The following is a 20071-nucleotide window of genomic DNA, read 5'->3' as shown; positions in this document are numbered from 1 at the left end:
GACAGACCTTCACCAAGTTTCTGTAAATGAGCTTTTTTGCTCCAAGAAGATGGAAAGCTTTGCCATTGCTAATGACCTTAATAGTCATTTGTGTGTGTGTGCCTGGATCTCACATGCACACAAATACACAGTGAGAAAGGGTGAAAATGAGAGAGTTCAAGTGAAAGAACCTTCATCCTTGAGAAAGACCTGAACTAAAAGATTCCAGAAAAGAATGTCCACTGAGCTCTGTCCCTGTTTCAGCTGAACTTTCCTCCCACCTCAGACCATATTTGCCAAGAACATCACCCCTGACCTCTGAGTGTTCCCACAGTGCTCCTCAAAGTGTGAGGCAATTGTTGCAAGACATGCCAAGCAAGGGTGATGCTGGGTACCCAATCATGTACCGCAAGGGTGGAAGAAAGTGACGTGACGAGGTCAGGAGTGGGAGCTGTTTTAGAGAGTCATCTGTGTAGCACCACAAAAGAAGATATGAGCTCCAAGTATCCTTTTAATCACACCTCCACTGGTTAACCTGCATCTCTTGTGGAATCTGATCCGATTCCATGTTGCAGCCTCCAAATCTTTAATCAATGCCTATATTCATATGACCACTCAGAGCCTTTCAGTAAATCACCTGAGAGATCTTGAGAGAATGATTATGTCCCCTTCAGTTGCATATGACACAATTCAGATAATATGTACAAACAAGTGAGAAAGTGAGGTTACAAATGATACCCAGAGTAATGGTTCATGGCAAATTTTCAATCACTGGGGCAGACTGTGTTGCTGCATTAATACTGTGGTGGCTGATATAGCAATCTTCCCTTCTATTGAAAGCTCCGCTGGCTTCAGGGCCACCCTCTAGTGGCAAACCAAAGGAGTTGCCAGAGCTTAAATCTTTCTAAGACCTGATTTAGTAAAAGACCAGTTCTTTACCACTAGATTCCACCCCTGGCTAAGGTCTGTTTAGGCCAGGGGTCAACAAGTTTCCTTTGGGTCTGTGAACTGATGAGGCCCTCTGCCTTTTTAACTGGGGTGGGGGAGAGAGATCAAAAGATGAATATTTTCTAACACAAGAAAATTTTACGAAATACAAATTTCAAGAGAATCCACTGAAATTGGAGTGATTGAATGATTGATCTATTCATTTATTCAATTCATTATCACTGTGAGGGAATAAAGAAAAAGTTCTATGCACATCTAGCATTCACATTCCAGATCAGGGACAGGTTCCCTCATTAAGGTTCATTATACCCTGTATAATTCCATCTTTGACAAAGCTCCACACACTCTCTTGTCTCTGTGTTCTTGCTAAAATAATACACTTGCTTTCATCTTTCTTTTTCTGGCTCCAAAATATCTTTAGTTACAAACTGCTTTCCTTCCCAAAATTTCCAAGTGCATTCCTCAACACGCATTTGCCATCACATGTATCAGGCACTAAGCTCTGTACCTACATAGATTAAAAACATGTAGGCCTGTCTTCATGACATTGACTGTTTAGAAAGGATTGCTGAAAAGTGTGGAAAGGGCACTGAGAGGAATGGGGAGGGTATTCAAGGCAGTCTGAGGAATCAGGAAAGGTTTCAGAGAAGTGGTATATGAAATAAGCAGGGAGGGGCAGAGGAAGAACTGGAAGTGAGCACTTCAGTCCCAAGGAACAGAACACAGATGCCACATGCAGATAACTCAACATTTGGGAGCTACATAAGCACTTGTGTTATACTTCTTCTTATCATTCTGGCACCAGATGACCCCTGGTGGGGATATGTTCTAAGACCTCCAGTGAATGCCTGGGACCATGGATAACACCAAAGCCTACATACACAACTTTTGTTTTTTGTTCTTATACCTACATACCTATGATAAATTTTAAGAAATTAATAATAAGACTAACAATATACTACAACAATATACTGTACTAAAAGCTATGTGAATATGTTCCTTCTCAAACTACTTTATGGTGTGTATTGTTTTCAACAGTAGTTGATCACATAACTGAGACAGAGCAAAGCGAAACCACAGATAAGAGGGAGACGACTGTTATTGCCTTTGATGTCCCAGTGTTTTATATATTTGAAAACTGTTCCTTTAACAGCAACAATAACTGTCTGAATGCTTGAAATCATGCTTTACTAACATTACCTCATATTTTCATTACATCCTTTGAGGTGAGTATTACGGAAGCCTCCTGCTTGAAACGCAGCAACATCTCTTGAGAAACTCTCATTTGTATGCACGAGACTACACAAGAAAGCTAGAGCCACAACACTCTGTGAAAGCAAACATGGAAACAAGCTCAGTGTCTAGATGTAAGACAAAGGATAGCTCAGGGTCCGCCTGTAAGAGGACCAGTGGGGAGCAACCTCCAAGTCAGCTGGGGGCACCCATAGCTAACTGGAAGGTGCAGCTTTTGACTGCCCAAGACTCCCTAGACAGGGGCTAATGGGAACCAGGGATGGAACTGGGCCAGCCTGTAAACTTTAAAATGACTAAACACAGGTGGGTCTCGCTCTTCATATGTGTTGGGAGGGACCAAATGCGGAGATTTACTGAGGGACTGGATAAGGGCAATAATAAATCTGGCCTTGCATCCAAAGGTGATAAGGCGGTAATAAATTGGGCCTTGCATCCAATTAATGGTCCTTGCGTCAGGATGGGACTAGATGAAGGTGATAACGAACTGGGCCTTTCATCAAGGACACAGTGATGAGTCACCCCTTTGGAATCTGAGCTTAGGACCCATATATGAGACTCTTCCCCCTTATTGAGTTTGCAGTAGCTGCGGACCCCATTCTAGGGGCTCCATCTCAGCTGCTGTCCCGGAGCAATAAACTCTGCTTGCTCAGCCTTTCTGCCTCCTGCCTTCCTTTCTTGTGCGGGTCACAGAAGTTGGGACAAAACAATATGGCTTCCACTAGTATGGGGGTCTCTGCTCAGTTGATGCAATCTGCTTGTGAGACAGATGGAATGTGGTCATGTGCCGGCCAAAATTTTTCTTTTCCCTCTCCCCCTTTCTCACTCCCTATAATTTTTTTTTTTTAATTTCTCCCTGTGTGTCTGCTTTTGTGTCTTCTCCTGCACCAGTGAGGACTCAACCTAATCATCCCAGTCTCCCCCACCTCCTCGCATTTGCACTGTAACATATGCATACAATACAGAGCCATCATAGTGAATGAAATGAATGCTCATTTCTCAGCAGACATCAATATTTTTTTTAAAAAATGATGAGAGGAGAAAAAAACAAGTAAATAACATCTAAAGATTTAAATCATGCAAGCAATGTATCATGTTACTAGGGATACATATATAAGAAGTAAAAGTATAAAGAAATGAATGGGTATGAGAAATGCTGGATTCTGGTTGGTGTTTACTTCTGAAGGAAGAGAGCAGTTCATGAGGAAGCCGGGAGAGGCCATTCCAGGAAGGAGCAGCTTACATAATATATTGAGTTAATACAATAGCCCATGTTAGACTCAGGAAAGATTTAATATTTGCTGAATCACAAGGTAAATAAAGGGTGGGATGGAAAGAGCAGTACTTCAAAAACAGGGAGGTACACAAAAGCCAGTTACTACTCAGGCTTGACCTTTCCCAACAGATAATGAGGAGCCAGTCATGAATACCAGATATGGAGAGTAGATTAGAATGGTGAAGTCAAAGAAAGGCTGCTCAGATAGGCCTCCAATGAGATGATGAGAACCTGAAATTAGGTAATGGCAGTATGACAGGAGAGGATACCAAGAGAAACACTTCCATAGCCCACCAGCAGACATGCCCATCAGTAACAGGGTGGATCCCAGGGAAAGGGGAGGTTCCAGGTTCCCTGCCCCACCCAAAGGAGGGTGGAATTGAGCTGGGAGGAGAAGAATCTGGAGAGGAGACTGAAGAGCAAGGATGCAGGATGGAGAGCAAGAAGGAGACCTGAGGGAGGCACGTGGAGCAGAGAGACATGTGAAGAAGCTGCTCTTGTTTCTTAGCCCTGGACTAGTTGAAACAGATGTGGGTGAGAGACCCTTGGGGAGGTTAACTATGGCAGTGTTTATCTTGATTTTGATTTTGCTTTTCCCAGACTTGGGTGGCCATTTCTGACCCATTTCTAATGGATCCCCACAGAAAGGTGCTTTAGACTTGAGTGGACTTTTCAGGACTTGGCTCTGGGCCAATCTCTTTTGGTTAAACTTTTCCCCACGAGGGGTAATTTTGGGTGTTTGATTTAGAAACTATATTCTTTATCTTTTCTGTATTACACACTGATTGTATTAAATTCCTTTCCATTAAAGGTCTTATATGTTTTGTCTTGATGCAGTGGGTGGCAGGACCCATTTAGAGCCGGCAGGTTTGGGAGTTCAGGGGTGCCCCTCTCCCCACCCTGTAACACATCTACAGGGAAATAGCTGTAGATTGTCTAGCAGTGAAATGAATTAAGTACCATATGCAACAGCTTAAATGAAACTCAAGATGTTGACTGAAGCAAGTCCCAGAGTACTGCATAAAGATACAATTCTTACACTTAAAACCAGTCTAAGACAGGATGACTACAACCTGGCTAGTGACTTGTGACTGTGGACGAGATGAGATGAATAAGTACCTGTCTCTACACACGCACTGTGAGGGAGCTAGAAAAGGGTTATTTATTACCAATGAAAAATTGTTACTGTGACCGAGGATTAGGCTCAGTCTACCCTAGACTGAAGACACGACGTGTATTTTTCAAAAACTTTCGGGAAAATCCGCAGATTTCCAGACTTCCCCCTCTCCCCCACAGTTGGCTCTGTACTCGCTCTCAGAAAGGTGAGACGCCGCACGTGCCATTCCTGCCCCCCAAACCGGCGAAGAACGACCACACGCGACTGGGGATCCCCAGCATGGTTAAAGAGGAACCCGGAAGAGGGGTTGGGGACCCGACAAACAGGAAGGCGGGGCTGCGGGGGGGGGGCGGGAAGGCGGCCGGCGCAGGCGCAGTAGCGCGCTTCGCCGCCATGGCGTGGGCGCCGTCCAGTCAGCTGCGGGTGGTGGCGGCGACTTCCCCTCTGGAAGCCGGGTCTCCGCCTTCTTCTCCTCCAACCCCGCCCGCTCGGTGGCGGAGGCGGCAGCGGTCGTCCCTGCCTCTCCGCCACCTCCACCTTGGCCTGTGTCCCGGCCGGCGGCGTTGGCGGGGAGGGGGACAGTAGTTGTAGACGCCCGCCCCTGCCTCAGAGAAGGTGAGTTCCCGCCCCGGCGGCGGGAGCGGCCCCACTTCAGCCCCTCAACTGCGGGGCCCAATAAAGGGCCGGCGCACCCAGCTGGCCGGGTACGCCCCGAAAGTGCGAAATGGCCGACCGGCCCGGGGCCGGAGTTCCTGCGCTCTCCACGCCACCCGCCGGCCCCGGGAAGGGGCGCCAGGTCCCCCAAGTGGCTGGTGGAGAGCAAAGGAATGCGACAGCGTGCTGAGGAGGCGGAGGTTTGAGTGGGAAAGAGAGGCGACCAGGCAGGCATCTGTGGACTGTCAGGGAGAGGGAAGGGGGTGATCAGAAAACTCCCAGATGGAGGGGACAGAGCGAAGGGGAGAAGAGGCCTAGGACGGGGAAGGGGCCAAATCTCGATTCGGACTAAGCGAACATCCCGGCAAGTGAGACGTAAGGTACTGAGCGAGAGGTGGAGGTAGGAATTGGGGGAGAGTAGGAAGTGCCTTCACTTGAAGTTGTGGGGCACAAGGAGGTGGTGAGGCTTTGAGGGAATCCCTCGGAGTGTCTTTTAAGGATCACAGCCCGTGAAGCAAGTTTCCAGGATTTTCAGGCCGGTCTTGATAGTGGCCCGAGCTTTATTATGAATCTACCATTGGCACAGACATCAAAGCCTGCTATGATTTAGAGCGGTGGTAACAGATTTTATTCCCTCACTACTGACTTGGGGGCAGCTGAGTTCCATCCTGAAAAGTGGCCCGGGGTGACTGGATGTTTCTAAGGGGGAAACGAGGTAGTGGGAGAGAGCCAGGGGTTCGGGGAAGTGAGTGAAAAAATAGAGAAACAAGCAGTGTGAGTGCCAGCTGCGTGGTACGCTGGCAGTTCAGGAAGTTAGGATCAGTCTGCCCATGGAGCCTGGGAATCCAAGAAACTGTCCCTCAGAAGAGTGCATTACAGACGGCCCCGCAGACGGACCCCTCCTGACCTGTAGGGTTTATGTGTACATCTCAAGAACTGAGGGGGGAAGCTCACTTGTAAATCTATTTTGCTAAGTACTCAAAAGCAGGGCGATCAGGGACCTATCACAGGGTGTTGACTGGAACAGGATTTTCTTTTTGACACCCCTGAGCTTTTTCTTAATGTGAGCCCTGAAGGGGCCTTGATCCCACCAAATTGGCCATAGATACTCAAAGCCATGGAAAGTTTGGTCAAGTCTTCTTGTGCCGTTGTTTAGAAGGAGTCTTCCTGCGAGAGTTTTTACAATTCTCACCAACACATTCCCCCTAACATTTATTCTTGAACATACCAATCGAAGGGATGGTTGATTTCATACAAGGAATATATGCCTGGGAACAGCCTTCTTGTTCAGACTTTTAAGATAGCTTTGAAAATGATTGTAGATGGTGTAGCTTAATCCCACTGCAGAAAGTCTCAGTGAAACGCAACTATTGTCAGTTTCATAGTTAATTTTTCGTTATTTGCTGTGTTGCCTTATGTTTCATTAGGTCTCCATAGTGAAAGATGGTGGAACTATTGTAGAGTAATTTAGATTTCTTTTATCTTGGAGGAATAAATACAATAGCCTCACAACAATAATGTTTTCCCCCTCTTCATGATTTATTCTACTTGTGCTGTTCCATAATCTTGCACCTTTCACTTTGGAGGACATGACAAAGTAGGAAAATGTTATGAATTTCTTAAAACATTTTTGTAAGCACTTTATATAAATTCCATTCATTAAAAGGGGATATTAGAAATTCATTGCAACCAAATTAATTGGAAAGATTAGATTAAATGTATTTAATCAACTTGATACAATAGTATCATTTGCTGAGAAACAATAAAATCTGGATTTTTTTTACACCAAACTTCTCTCACCAACAAGGAAGCTTGTATATAGGTGTCACCTATAAGCAAGGATATATAAGTGTCAAGACTACAGTTTAATTTGACTTCCATTGCCAGATCACAGGAATATTTGGAAATAGTTTCTCATGAAAAAAAAATGACTTGCCAGTCTCAGCATTTTGTTTCTATTTAGTGACAACTTTGAGTTTCTGCAGTTACTAATAACTTAAAACAGTGACAGTAAACACTATTATCAGTTACCTTTCCATACCACTGTCATACCACTGTAAGGCAGTGTGAGAGTGCCGGGGTCTTGACTAGTCAGGTTCCCACTTCACTAGCTGTGGGACCTTGAGTAAGTCTCTGACTTTCTGGACTTGAGTTTTATTATTATCAGAGGAGGAGGTGGACTAGCCAGGTTAAGTGGTCCTCAACCAAAGGGTGATTCTGTTATCCCCTGACTACCCCTCTCCATCCCCCAATACCACTCCCAACCCAAAGGACATTTGGCAGTTCTGGAGATGTTTTTGACTTTCGCATTAGAAAAGAAAGGGCACAGTGCGCACAGGAACGCCATCATGTTTGTATACAGGCTAGAGAAGCTGCACACATCCTCAGATACATAGGCAGCCCCATACACGCAAAGGATCATTCTCCCTGCCATGTCACTGTTGAGATTGAGGAGGACCTCTAAGCTAACCAAACCCTGAGCTCCTTGGCAGTTTTAAAACTGAGTTGATTCGCAGTTCGTAATATTATTGCCTTAACTGGCTGTGATCTGTAAAAGCAGTTCATAAAATATGAAACTTTGACCTGTACTGAACACAGATGACACTCAAAGAGTGATGAAATTTCTGTAGATTTAGGATTGAGACTATTCAGGAAGATTTGAAAATGAGTATAATTTGTTACTTAAAAATTATCTGTTGTCATTTATAGTAAATAACTTTTATTAGGCTTTGGTTAACTGCTGCTTAACAAATGATAAATGTCTGATACTTAAAACACTAGTCAGATTCAGTATATTTTTTGGTAATTTCTAAAAGCCTTAAATAATTGGCAGTTATGATAGAACATAAACAAGAAGAGGAAAGAAATGTTGCTTGGTACTTAGTAGCTTCCTTTTTTTTTTTTTTCTAAAAACATTTGTCAGATTCTTCCAGAAGGAGTCAAATAATTGGCATGTTTCCATTTATTCAGTTCTGACTTTCAAGATCTTGATAGGAACATAAAAGCTAATATGAAGATTACCTGCTAATGCCTTTTCACCTATAACTATTAACACTCTTATGAGGAGTTTGTCTGTATTGGGCATTAACCATTAAATGTCAGTAAATGTTAGTAAGCATTAAATGTGAGTAAGCATTAAAAATTGGCAAGTCGGGGACATATAGGTGGTATAAGATTACAAATAGGAAATTCAAAAATTAAACTGAGTCACAAAAGAAATACGTGACCAGACTTACATGAAAAGAAATAAACAGAATTTATAAAGTTATAGATTTTTTTACATTTCATAATTCATTCGGTGAGCTTTCTCAAATGCCTCGACAGTAATGATAGCCCTGAGAAATCAGTAAAAATAAAACACAATTCATGCTTATCTGCTGCTGCTTTTTAAGGAAAAATAAATGGACTCAGTTTTTGAAGAATATTTGACTCCTTATGGAATCACTAATCCATTTATATTGCAATTTCCTAAAAAAAATTCCCTGTTCATGATTTTAAGCAAAAGTTCAAATCCTTCCTTACATTTATTCAGAAAACATTTGAGTTTCTCCTATGTGCCAGATATGCGCAGCACTAAGAATACACAGATGAACTGGACATAACCCTTTTAAAGAGCTCAGTAGTGATGTTTGTTAGAAGTGACTATAAAGTGGGAAAGTGGAGAAAATGCAGCTTTAAATATGGATCAGTCAAACTCCTGGAGTATCAGGAGCAGTTCATTGTTTTGTACAAATCTGCCCTTGGCATTTCACATATAGGCTGAACAAAGCACATTATATTGTAAATTTAGTGTTGGCAGCTGGGAACACTAATTGGAGGAGGGTGGCTATCTGGAGACACATTAATGATGGTTTTCAGATCTACATTTATTCAGTGTCAATATGAGAAAATACTTAGGCACATTAAAACAACTAATTTAAGGTCACCTCTACTATGTTTAACCACACGTATGTTAGGACATGAACATTGCTTTTTTTTTCTTTTTCCTTGGTACAGACCCATTCACATTAACTAACCAACCCTGTAACAGAAATGGCTTGCATTTGATAGCACTCTGATGTAGGATGTCTGCCTTGGGTTCGAATAAAAGCTACACAAACATGATTCTCGAGCTCACTTGCCTTAGAGTACTTAGAGGAATTGGTATTCCAAGACAAAGTTTGAATAAAGCTTAAATAAAAAATTATATTAAATAACTAGTACTCCTAATTAATGACTTGAATTCCTTTGTATTTTTTCATTAGAAATATCTCATCGTAAACCTTTAGTGATTTTTGCCATTGTTGTATTAGTGTGAAGTAGCTAGAGCTTGACAAACTCAGGTCAGATATAAATCTCTTGACTGAAAAGGTAAGGTTAATAACTAACAAAGCAAAGAGTATTTATGGTTCTGACAGGTACAGGACTGCACTTCTAGCACAGTGAAAAATCTCAAAACTTTAATGGGGTTTGGCCTTTGTGGTAAAAAGGAATAAAACAAAATGCTTTGGCAAAGATAATTAGATGTTACCTGGTCTCCTAAGACTTAGTACTGCACTCTGCTTAACCTTTCCTGAAATGTAATGGTGTTAAAAGATTGTAAAGCTAAAGAGCAGGTACAAGCAAGGATGCCCATTCTCACCACTTACGTTCAGTACTTGACTGGAGGTCCAAGCCAGTATATTCTACCAGGACAAAGAAACAAAGACTCTCAGATTGGAGAGGAAGAAACAATACTGTCTTTATTTAGAGATATTATGCTCATTTATGTGAAAAAGATCTTTTAATTCTAGATGTCTGGTCTCATAGATCAGAGTATTTTCTTCCATTGTGTGACTTACTTTAAATTGTTAAATGGAGAGATATATAAATTATGAAGATCAGAAAACTTCCAGTTTTTCAAAAAGGAAAAAGTAGATTCCAGAATGAAAACTGAGACGTTGTATCAGTTAGGAGGGCAACCAAGCATAACAGTTAATACTGTATTCTGAAGCCAGACTGCCTCTTGTTATTTACTGATTACAATCATGGACATGTGCCTTTATTTTGCTAATCCTCAGTTTCCTCTTCTATAAAATATGGGTAATACTAGTGCTTAGCCCAAAGGATTCTGAGAGAGATAAAATTAGTTATTCTTCATCAGTGCTTAAACAGTATCTGGTACATAGTAATGACACTGTTGGATCAGTCTTAGGAAACTGATTATTAATAACAGACTTACAGATGCCAGTACTTTGAAGCAAACATTAAAAGGTAATGTGGATTTACCAAAAGCACAAAACAATGTCATTTCTCATTTTCTAGTATGATAAGTCTACTGGTAGATCGAAGGACTATTGTGGGACCAAATTTCTAGGGCTTCCTTGAGTTTTTTGAGGTGTTCAGTAGTTTATCAGGAGGTACTAGATGTTTGAATAGCACATTTTATTAAAGGTTAAATAATTTTTTTAAATGAGTAATTTAAGACCAGTGTTCAGGGAGTTCATAATTTTTTAAGGTAAACCATGAAAATTATAAATACCTGTTTGGGGAATTGATTTCTTTAACCTCTCAATGAAAATTTCTTTGTCTATCTGTAAAATGCTTTGGTAAGAATGATTGAGATTGAGTACCATTTCTATAGAATGGTTACAATTTAAGAGGACATGTATCTCTAAAATATTAACAAAATGCAAAAATAAGACTTTGATGTAGTTCAGTAGATTTAAATAATCAGATTCATAAGACAAAAGTTCCTTGGGGCATGAAGTAGGGAGGCAGTGTTTGAAAAGATGCTAAATTTAATTTTCAAATAAACTAACATTCTATCAAATTCTTAATATCTCCCTGATTAGAATCATAGATTACTGATGGATGTAGCAAAAGGGTGACTTCTTTGTCATATGTCATAATATTATTTGCACTTGTCCTGCTGAAAGTTCTCATCAGTGACATGGATGAAGACAAATTAAATGACATGAAAACTTATCTTTGCAGAGTCATAGTAAATTTAAAGATTAAACGAATTTAAGTTTTAAAACATCTCATAGGTTGGAGTAACTAAACTCATAATGAGATAAAGTAGAACGCCTGTGTTTTGAAAAAGAAATTAAGTACCAAATGGGAGAAGAACCAGTATAGGGAGTGAAATGTTGCCACTAGTATTTTAACAATTACAAAGATCAGTAGAAATCTGTACTATGATACCTATTTTTAAAAAATGATGCCAAAGAAAATGGTAAGAATGGAAATAGAATCCAAGTCAGGGGACATGATCATTTCATTGTGCTTCACAGACTTGTAATCTGTGTTCTTCAAACTGTAGAATGCTACAACCTTTGTAATTAGCAAATATATCCACTGAGCAAATGGAGTAGAGGTAACATAAATGTTTTCTGAGGGAAGATTCTACAATAAATATGATTTGCTATCATACCTTCCTTTTTTGATTCCTGTTTGCCATGTTCACAGAAGTTTGGTCAATGCCCAACTATTTTAATTTATAAACTTTATAACAGATGTCAAGGTACATAGAACATCTGTAAGTTATTCAGCTTGGCTTTAGAGTTATAGAAGAATTGAACACATAGATGACTAGGAAGGAAAAGGACTAATTTGATAGAATCTAAGTTTATTCCAAAGTCAAATCCACCATCTTTTTGAACACTAAGCTTCTGCACTCCACTCCCCACTTCCTTTCTTCTGGAGAATAATAACAAAAACAGTAACAATAATAACACTACTTCACTTCATCATTCTCTGACAAAATTAACTGTACCCAAGATCAAGTCTTAGAATCATCTGTGCTTCTCTCTTCCTTCTACCTGCTCTCTCCAGCTACCACAAATTCCTTTGGTTTTACCTTTAGAATGTTTCTTCCCTTACTGCCACTCTTCTGCTTTACCCCAGCAATTTCTTGCTTGCAATACTCTCCTGATATCTCCATTTTGAGTCCCCTTACTGGCTGCAGTATTAAATCCAAATGTCCAAAAGAGGCCTATTATAATCTGGCCACATTCCTCCATTACAGCATGGTCTTTCATGACCTTCATGCATGTCTTATTTAAAACAGAAGAGCATTTTCTAGTGTCCTTCCCTCCTCTAGAATGCCCTTTCTCTACCCATTTTTTAAAAATTTTATCCATCTCTTTATTTCATTCTCCTGTCCTTTTCTAAAATTTCTACGTAATTCATTTATTTATATATATATACATCATTGTTCATTTTTGCAGTGTTTGCTTTCCTCTTAGATGTTAAAGATCAATCCAAAATCTCCACAAAACCTTTCCCAAACCTTCACAAGAAAACATTGTATTTTCCTGTTTTATAGCACTCAACATGCTCTTGTCTTGAATTTTAGTTCTTTCTTACCATTTTTCAAAACTATAATTTCCTTGATGCTAGGATTTGCCTTGTTATTTATAATTCCCAATGTGTGAACCAGCTATGTATACATAATGGAAAGTGTCTGAATAAACCAAAGTTTAAGATCAGCTCTATCAACTAACATGAAGCAAGATATTTTATTTTCTTTGACTCTTTTAAAAAGTAGGACATTCCACTTAACCTTGCAGATGTGAAAGGCTGAAGAATAACCTGTCATCTTGTTTGGCATACACTAGTCACTAAATAAATATTTATCTCTCTTCTTACCTAGTCCTATAGTACTCACTATGATACCTTGAAGGCAAAACCTGATAATGTGTAATAAAGCCCAGTGTTATGGAGAAGTTGAACTAAGTGATACAGAAATTAAAAAATAAAGGAGTAATTGGAAAACACAGCAGGAATTGATATGATTCAGGATTTGATAGAGTGAAAAATAGCTGAGATTTTGAGCTTAAGAATATGATGTTTAAGAGAGATGAAGAAAGCAAGAGCTATTGAGGATTTGGGTGGGTGAAGGAGTTAAAGGTAACCTCCACTTGCTTACCTCAGTGTCAGCTTAGAATGCTAACTTTTGAAAATGGGGAATGTGTTGTTAAGCCAGGAGAGAAGTCATTGCTTTATTTGAAGATACCTTGAGCTTCTAAATGTAGTAGTATTCAGTAAATTTTCAAAAAAAAACCTCCAAAAAAGAGAAAAACATCCAAAAAAATCCCACAACAGTAATAAAAACAAAAGTTTTGAATAAAAATACTGCTTCAAAAATTGAATTTAAGAAACGTTTTAGGAGAGATTGTTGTCACCCATTCTTTATTAAAGACATAATAAAAACAATGTTCCATCACCACAGTTGGTTTATACATTTTAATTCTGAATCAAAGGAAGCTCTAAAAGCCTATTTAGTTGACTTTTTTTTTTTATCTCTAAACTTTCGGGTCAACGTAATTAAATTGTATACTTTAAAACAAGTCAAAACTAATTTAGAGAGCTCTAAGAGTTCATCATATCCCTCCTAAAATGTTTCTTACTTACAATTTTTGAAACATTTTTATTCAAAACTTTTGTTTTTATTATTTTTGTGGGGTTTGTTTTTTTTATGTTTTTCTCTTTTTTGGAGATTTTTTTTTTGGCAAAAACTAAAATATACAAATATGTACAGAGAACAAATTTTAAGTGTTTTCCCATACTCCTTTCCAAGCCCCATTTCCCAAGTCCCATTAAATTTAGTGTTATCTTCTCGAATATATTCTATGGGTACTATTCTAACGCACAAGATCAAACATGAATCAATTCATGTCAAACATGAATCAATAATACTACCTAGTAACAAGTTCACTAATATTGGCAACCATTCTAATGAAACAATATTTACAGTAAAAATACACATGTCTAGTTCATGAAAGATGACTCCTCTGACCTCTTTTTCCCTCATTGGACATACTGCTCTGCCCAGATGATGGATAAACTTTCTTTTAATAGAATAATAGCCGGTAAAGTTTCTAACAAATAGATGAGGTTTCTAAGTGAGGATCAGATAGTTGTATAGTATGTGAGGTAGTTCAGGGAACTGCCTCATAAATTCTGGGTTTACTTCACTGTAGCTAATCAAGCTTTAGCCAAGGACATCTTGCTAAGGGCATTTGAAAGGCGTGTTCTTTTCCTAGTAAATATTATTAAGCTCTTTACTCAGTGATCCAAAGGTTACCTGCCTTCTTCCTCTTCCCCTTCTTCATTACAGTAAATATACATATCTGCATTTAATATGTGGTTGTGTATGTATGTTGAATGTTTTTATGCTAAAATGAGATTTTACAATCAATAATTCAATAAGTAAAGTGTGTTACATCTTGCTTTTTCCCCTTAATATGTCTTGGACATTTCTGCATACCAATACATGTGGTTCCGATTCATGCAATTAAATAGCTACGTAGAGAATACAATATTGATGTTCTGTGGTTAGCGTCAGATTTATAAACCAGCAAATATCTATAGAATAAATTTTAACAGCTTTAGATAGTAATATAGACTTTAAGTATATATATAGTAACATTGACATGTGGTACAGAACGCTTTCAGCAAAACTTCTACAAATTGAAGGTTGTACAACCCAGCCTCAAACCATTCTGTCGTGCCATTTTTCAACTGTAATGTGATCGCTTTGTGCCTCTGTGTTACAATTAAGTTATGTGCATTTTTTAGACATTGTGCTAGTCCAAACTCAACAGGTTATAGTATCACATAAACATGACTTTTACAGGCTCTGGAAAATAAAGCAAAAAACTTATTAGGACTTGCTGGCAATATTTGCTTTATTCAGTAATCTGAAACCTGCAATAAAGCCAAGGTATTGAATGTGTAAGTGTGTTTATAGCCTCAAGTGGTTTATCTGAGCTTTATTTAGTAACCTGTATTTGTGGTCATGTTTGTACAAACCTAGGAGGATGGTTACCTACCGCAGGTAAAGATGGTTTGTGGTTCCTCTGTAAATTTTAAGATGACATTCATTGTGTAGCTAGAATTAGTGACTACCTAAAAATAGACTGCATTTCTTGAGTTATTTTTCAATAAAGCACAAAAATGTCAAAGCCAGAGGTTTCTTAGCCAGCCTTACGGTACTACTGCCCCAGATAATTTCCATAAAGTTCAGATCACTGCCGGTGCTACACTAACTTCTTCAGAATGCTATTTTTAGGACAAATAACAATATATCACCACATTAAACACTAGAGGTTTACTAAACGTTTTCATGCTTAAATAACTATTGTAGTGAGCAAATAGCAAATAGCTCACCTTGTAAGCATCCAGAAAATTGATATTTGAGATAGTACATGAATAATCTAGTTGAAAACTTAAAATATTACCTTAAATGTTTAATATGATCTCCGTCTTACCTCCTTTATTCATAGATAACGTCAAATGAACTGAAATTTTCAACTCATACCTTTTATAGACGGTAAATGTGTTGTGCTGAATCCGAAGATTTCACACTATGAGGTAGGCTGAAAATAAAGAGCTAAATTCTAAATCATGGGATTATTTCTACTGAAACTGATACTTTGATTTTAAAGCAAATGAAATGCTATTCCTAAACTTTTAGTTCAAATTAGATAAATCAAAATTCATAAATGCTGTCTTCAATTCAAAAGGATGTATATTTGTGGTGACTTGTGTTTTAAAATAAAATACTTACTGCTTCAGGTAAAGTACATGCTCAAAAAGTTAGCTTTACTTTGAAGCTTCTAGGAAGCAAAATGAAAAAATTGAAGATAGATTTTTATGAATTTTCTGTAACTGATCTTTGTAAATGCCAGAATTCTAAACTTTGAATTAGTTCATCTTTATAACAAGATTGTGCTTAGTTTCAGATATAGAGGAGTAGATTATTGAACAGAAATAGAGTTTTGTAATCTCTGCATCATGTTTTAGCTCCTCAGCTCTTATACAGTCTCAGTATTTGGAGAAAGTGGATGCTAAAAAGTGGAAGCAGTTGATGGGTGAATATGTACAGATTTCTCCACCAAGTTCTCTGCCTGATAAGGGTAAGGTTCCACTCACCAGTTTTGTTCTCAGTGCTCTCTGTTCTCCAGGATTGTTTTCTTTCATCTTAGCATGTTTTGAAGTGTTCTTCTGTGGTACACCATGGATCAGTACATCATTGCTTTTTATTGTTGACAGGTTTCCTGTTGTGGAACATACCATGATAGACATTGAGTTGTTTCTTTTTTTTTTTTTTTGGCTTTTTGAATTGTACTTCTATCAACATTTACATGTTATGTGTAGTAGAATTTAGTTCTTTTGGGTATTTACTTAGGGATGAAATTGCTGGGTCATAGGGTAACTCAATGTTGTTTGACATTTTGAGGAACTACCAAACTACTTTCCAAAGTAACTGTACTTTTTCACATTTCCACAACGAAGTTTCCAGTTCTTCCACATATTTGCCAACACTTATCTTTTTGGCTATAACAGTTCCAGTGGTATGAAGTTATTGCAAATTTTTTCAAAGATTAAAATAGAGAATTTTCATTGTACATCATTTAATATCAATTATTTTTATAGATTCAACCTGATCAACATTTGAGTTTTTTCCTTTCTGGGGTTATTACCAAAAAAATTCCAAAAAACAAGAAAACCCTGCTGTGAACATTCATGCTTGTGTAAACATACGTTTCCTTTTCTCTTGGGTAAATATCCAGGAGTAGAGTGTGTGTTTAACTTCCTCACAAATTACCAAACTGTTTCCAGTGGTTGTAGCATGTTACATCCACCAGGGTGTATGAGAATTCCACCTCATGTTGCCAGTCTTTTTCATTGTAGTCATTCTAATGAATAGAATAGTGGTATCATTGTGATTTTCATTACCATTTACTTAATGTCTATGATAGCAAGCATCTTTTCATGTGTTGTTAGCCCTTCATATACTTTTCTGTTCAAATATTTTACCCAACAAGTGAACTACTTGTTCATTATTTTATGCTAATCATAATTTTTATAATTAATAGCTGAATTTTCTAAATCATCAAATTAGGCTTCATTTAGACTTTCTTTTTGATCTCAAATTTCCACAAGCTCATTAGTGACTCAGACTGCTATGTCAGGCATATTTGTTTTTGTTAAAGGGAAGAAGTGTTTAGTCCTGAATGAATTATGCTGCCTCCTAATTTTTACAGATAAAATATATATCACCCAAATTACCTAGGCATAATAGTAGTATATTTTCTGCTTTATTTGTATTTATGTAGGATTTGACTTGAGGAAAGACAGTGAGGAATAGTAATCTATATAACTCTAAAAAATCATCTATCTTGTAGTTTATATTTCTTCTAAAACTTTCTCTACATCCTTCCTACCCCTCTCAGCTTTCCTTCCATTTCCTCCCTTACCCTTTCCACCAGCACTTTAACAGAAAGAACAAGTCAAAAGACATTCTAGAATGTTTTTTCACCTATCAGAAGTAGCGGAATGAAGTTCAAGCCCTATATAAAAGGCACGGAACTCTGTTCTCTTTTTCCCCTGACACCCTGTAAAGCGAAGAGTAGTCTTAACTCATAACTGAAGTTCTAGTTTCCAGGAGTCCCAAAATATTTTTCAAACATCCTTCTATCATTAAGTCTTACAGTACTCTAGTTAGGTGAGTATGTATGTATGTTTGTTTTGTTTGAGTAAACTGAAGATTTTTAAAGATCAAGTTTCTTTTCTATGATCTGTTACTTTTCTTAAACAGAAATATATAAGAAAATACTTAGTCAGAACTTTGGAACTTACTGAACTTTCAGATCAGGTCACACAACATGGATGGGTGGCAGTTCTCCCCACCTCCCTCCAGGCCTTACATCTTCAGTCTCACAGCATAGTCCTCTATGTCAGCTCCTTTCTGTCCTCTTCATCCCACTTCTGAGAATTATTGTTACTTGTGAGTGACCTGGGAGATATTTGAGCACTCTGGTGCTCCTTTTTGGTATATAATAGCTTATATTTAACTATATGCTGTCGTAGGTTTTAATTTGCTTGGGCGGCAGCATTCTGTTTTATGAAGCTCTTTTCAAAAGTAAAGGAAATACACTTTGAGAGTAAAGCAACCTAGTAAAAAGAATTCTCTCATCTTCTCTACAGAGAATCCTTTATTTTCAACCTAATGAAGCATTCAATGAAGACATATCACTCTTTTCAAGACGAACTTGAAGATTATATCAAAGTACAGAAAGCCAGAGGCTTAGAGCCAAAGACTTGTTTCAGAAAAATGAGAGAGGACCTATTGGAAACCTGTAGATACAAAGAAGAGGTCGATTCCAGACCCAGGTATAGAATGTTTAATCAAAGACTCCCATCGGAAACCATCCAGACCTACCCAAGATCATGCTCTGTTTCCCAAAGGGTGGAAAACCGGCTACCACAGTGGCTGCCAGCTCATGACAGCAGCCTGAGACTAGGCTCCCTAAGCTACTGTCAGCTCACCAGGGACTGTTTTTCAGAAAAACCAGTACCCCTGCACCCGAGTCAGCCAGAGTATAACTGTAACTCCTATAGTATAGAGTCGGGAGTTCACAGGCACCTCTCCTCAGAAAGCAGTACCGTCGTCCAGCGAGCCAGTCATAAGCAGATGCACCACAAGAGAAAACGGCACCCAGAGGAAGGCAGAGAAAAACCAAAGGAGGAACGGCCCAGGCATAAGAGAAAAAAAACTTGTGCCGAAATAGGTTTAGACAAACACAAGAGCATCAAAGGAAACAAAACAGAGATGGAAGCAGGCGAGGTAGATACAGAAAAGCCTAAGGATAGAAAGGAGAAAAAAAGAGACGTTGCCTCTAAGAAAGAGGAGCGTAAGCGTAGAAAGGAAAAAAAGGAGCAAGGCAAAGAAAGGACAGAGGAGGAAATGCTTTGGGATCAGTCTATACTGGGATTTTGACTCACTCTAGCTGGTTCTCCCAAGGTTAAATTGAAAAAGTACTGAGGAGCTTGGGTTGATGACATTCGTGTTCATATCATTTTTCTCACGTGAGCAGGCACTTTAGACAGAGGCCAAGTGAACGGGAAGTAGATGTTCTCCAGCGTGGAAATTAATTTTCCTCATTTCTAAAAGCATTGTTGTAATTTTTCTTACATATAATGTAATTTCCCTTAATGAAAGTGGCTCTTTTATGCATCAGATTGCTATGCTGGTGGAAGTAGTTATCTCTTGGGAGGTCATTTATTTTAAATTGGAGGATTAATAGGCTTTGCAGACTCTATTTCTTGATTGGGTTTGTTTTAATTTAGGGGAGGCATTTTTTTATATTCATCAGTTTATGAAGCAGCTTAGGTTGGTTCCCCACCCCCACCCCCTTTGTTAAATCTAACTTGCAATGTATTTTCTAAAATGGAAAGTAGAAAATGAAATCCATTACAGTAATAATAAGCTTAGGTTACATATACTTTTAAAAGTTTGAAAGTTTATATTCTAGAAGTCATTTTCTGTTCTAAAATGTTTATAATAAAGTGTTCTAATTTCTACATTTTGTTGCCCGTGTCAATGCCCTGTGTTCCCCTTCAACAGTGATTTTTCTGCTGGAAGAGTGATAAGTGAGAAATCTGTCTTCATAGGCAAGCTCCCTTAAGTAGATCACACTTTACCATTGTAAAAATCTTTGCTTATTCTTATCTAAAGCCTCATTTTAGTCTCTCTCATAGGAGGAATGTAGAGGAACCAAATAAGGAATCAGAAAAAGGTAACTATCTTAAGTAAAAATCAGAATCATCAGGCAACTATAGACCAGAGACATTCTGAGGGGAGGAGGAGGGAGAAGGCCCAGGACAGGGTGGGAAGAGCACAAGGGACCACGGTGACAAAGCAGGGGTGAGCTGGTGGTGGGGTTTCCCGGGGAGCCCCACACTGTACAAAAATGAAGGATGGTGTAATGAATGTATTAAAAAAATTAAAAATAAATATAATTTAGAAAGTCCCTTGTTAGGGTAGAAATCTAAATAGCTACAAATTTTCCAAATAGTTGAAGAGAGGGATTTTT

The 20071-nt window shown here is 38.6% G+C and overlaps 1 protein-coding gene across 1 annotated transcript; it reads left to right on the top strand.

The window, feature by feature from the left end:
- Positions 1-5046: 5046 nt before the first annotated feature.
- KRCC1 (lysine-rich coiled-coil 1) lies at positions 5047-19789 on the top strand. Its single transcript, XM_012731451.1, has 4 exons — positions 5047-5186; positions 15476-15563; positions 15996-16108; positions 18183-19789. The coding sequence occupies exon 4, from the start codon at positions 18205-18207 to the stop codon at positions 18973-18975; it is 771 nt and encodes a 256-aa protein (XP_012586905.1). The 5' UTR covers positions 5047-5186; positions 15476-15563; positions 15996-16108; positions 18183-18204; the 3' UTR covers positions 18976-19789.
- The last annotated feature ends 282 nt before the right edge of the window (positions 19790-20071 follow it).

Source organism: Condylura cristata, unplaced genomic scaffold (genome assembly GCF_000260355.1).
Source record: "Condylura cristata isolate star-nosed mole 26May11 unplaced genomic scaffold, ConCri1.0 scaffold00031, whole genome shotgun sequence".
Taxonomy (NCBI): domain Eukaryota; kingdom Metazoa; phylum Chordata; class Mammalia; order Eulipotyphla; family Talpidae; genus Condylura; species Condylura cristata.
The sequence above is the reverse complement of the archived record's forward strand: the minus strand, read 5'-3'. Positions and strand labels throughout refer to the sequence as shown.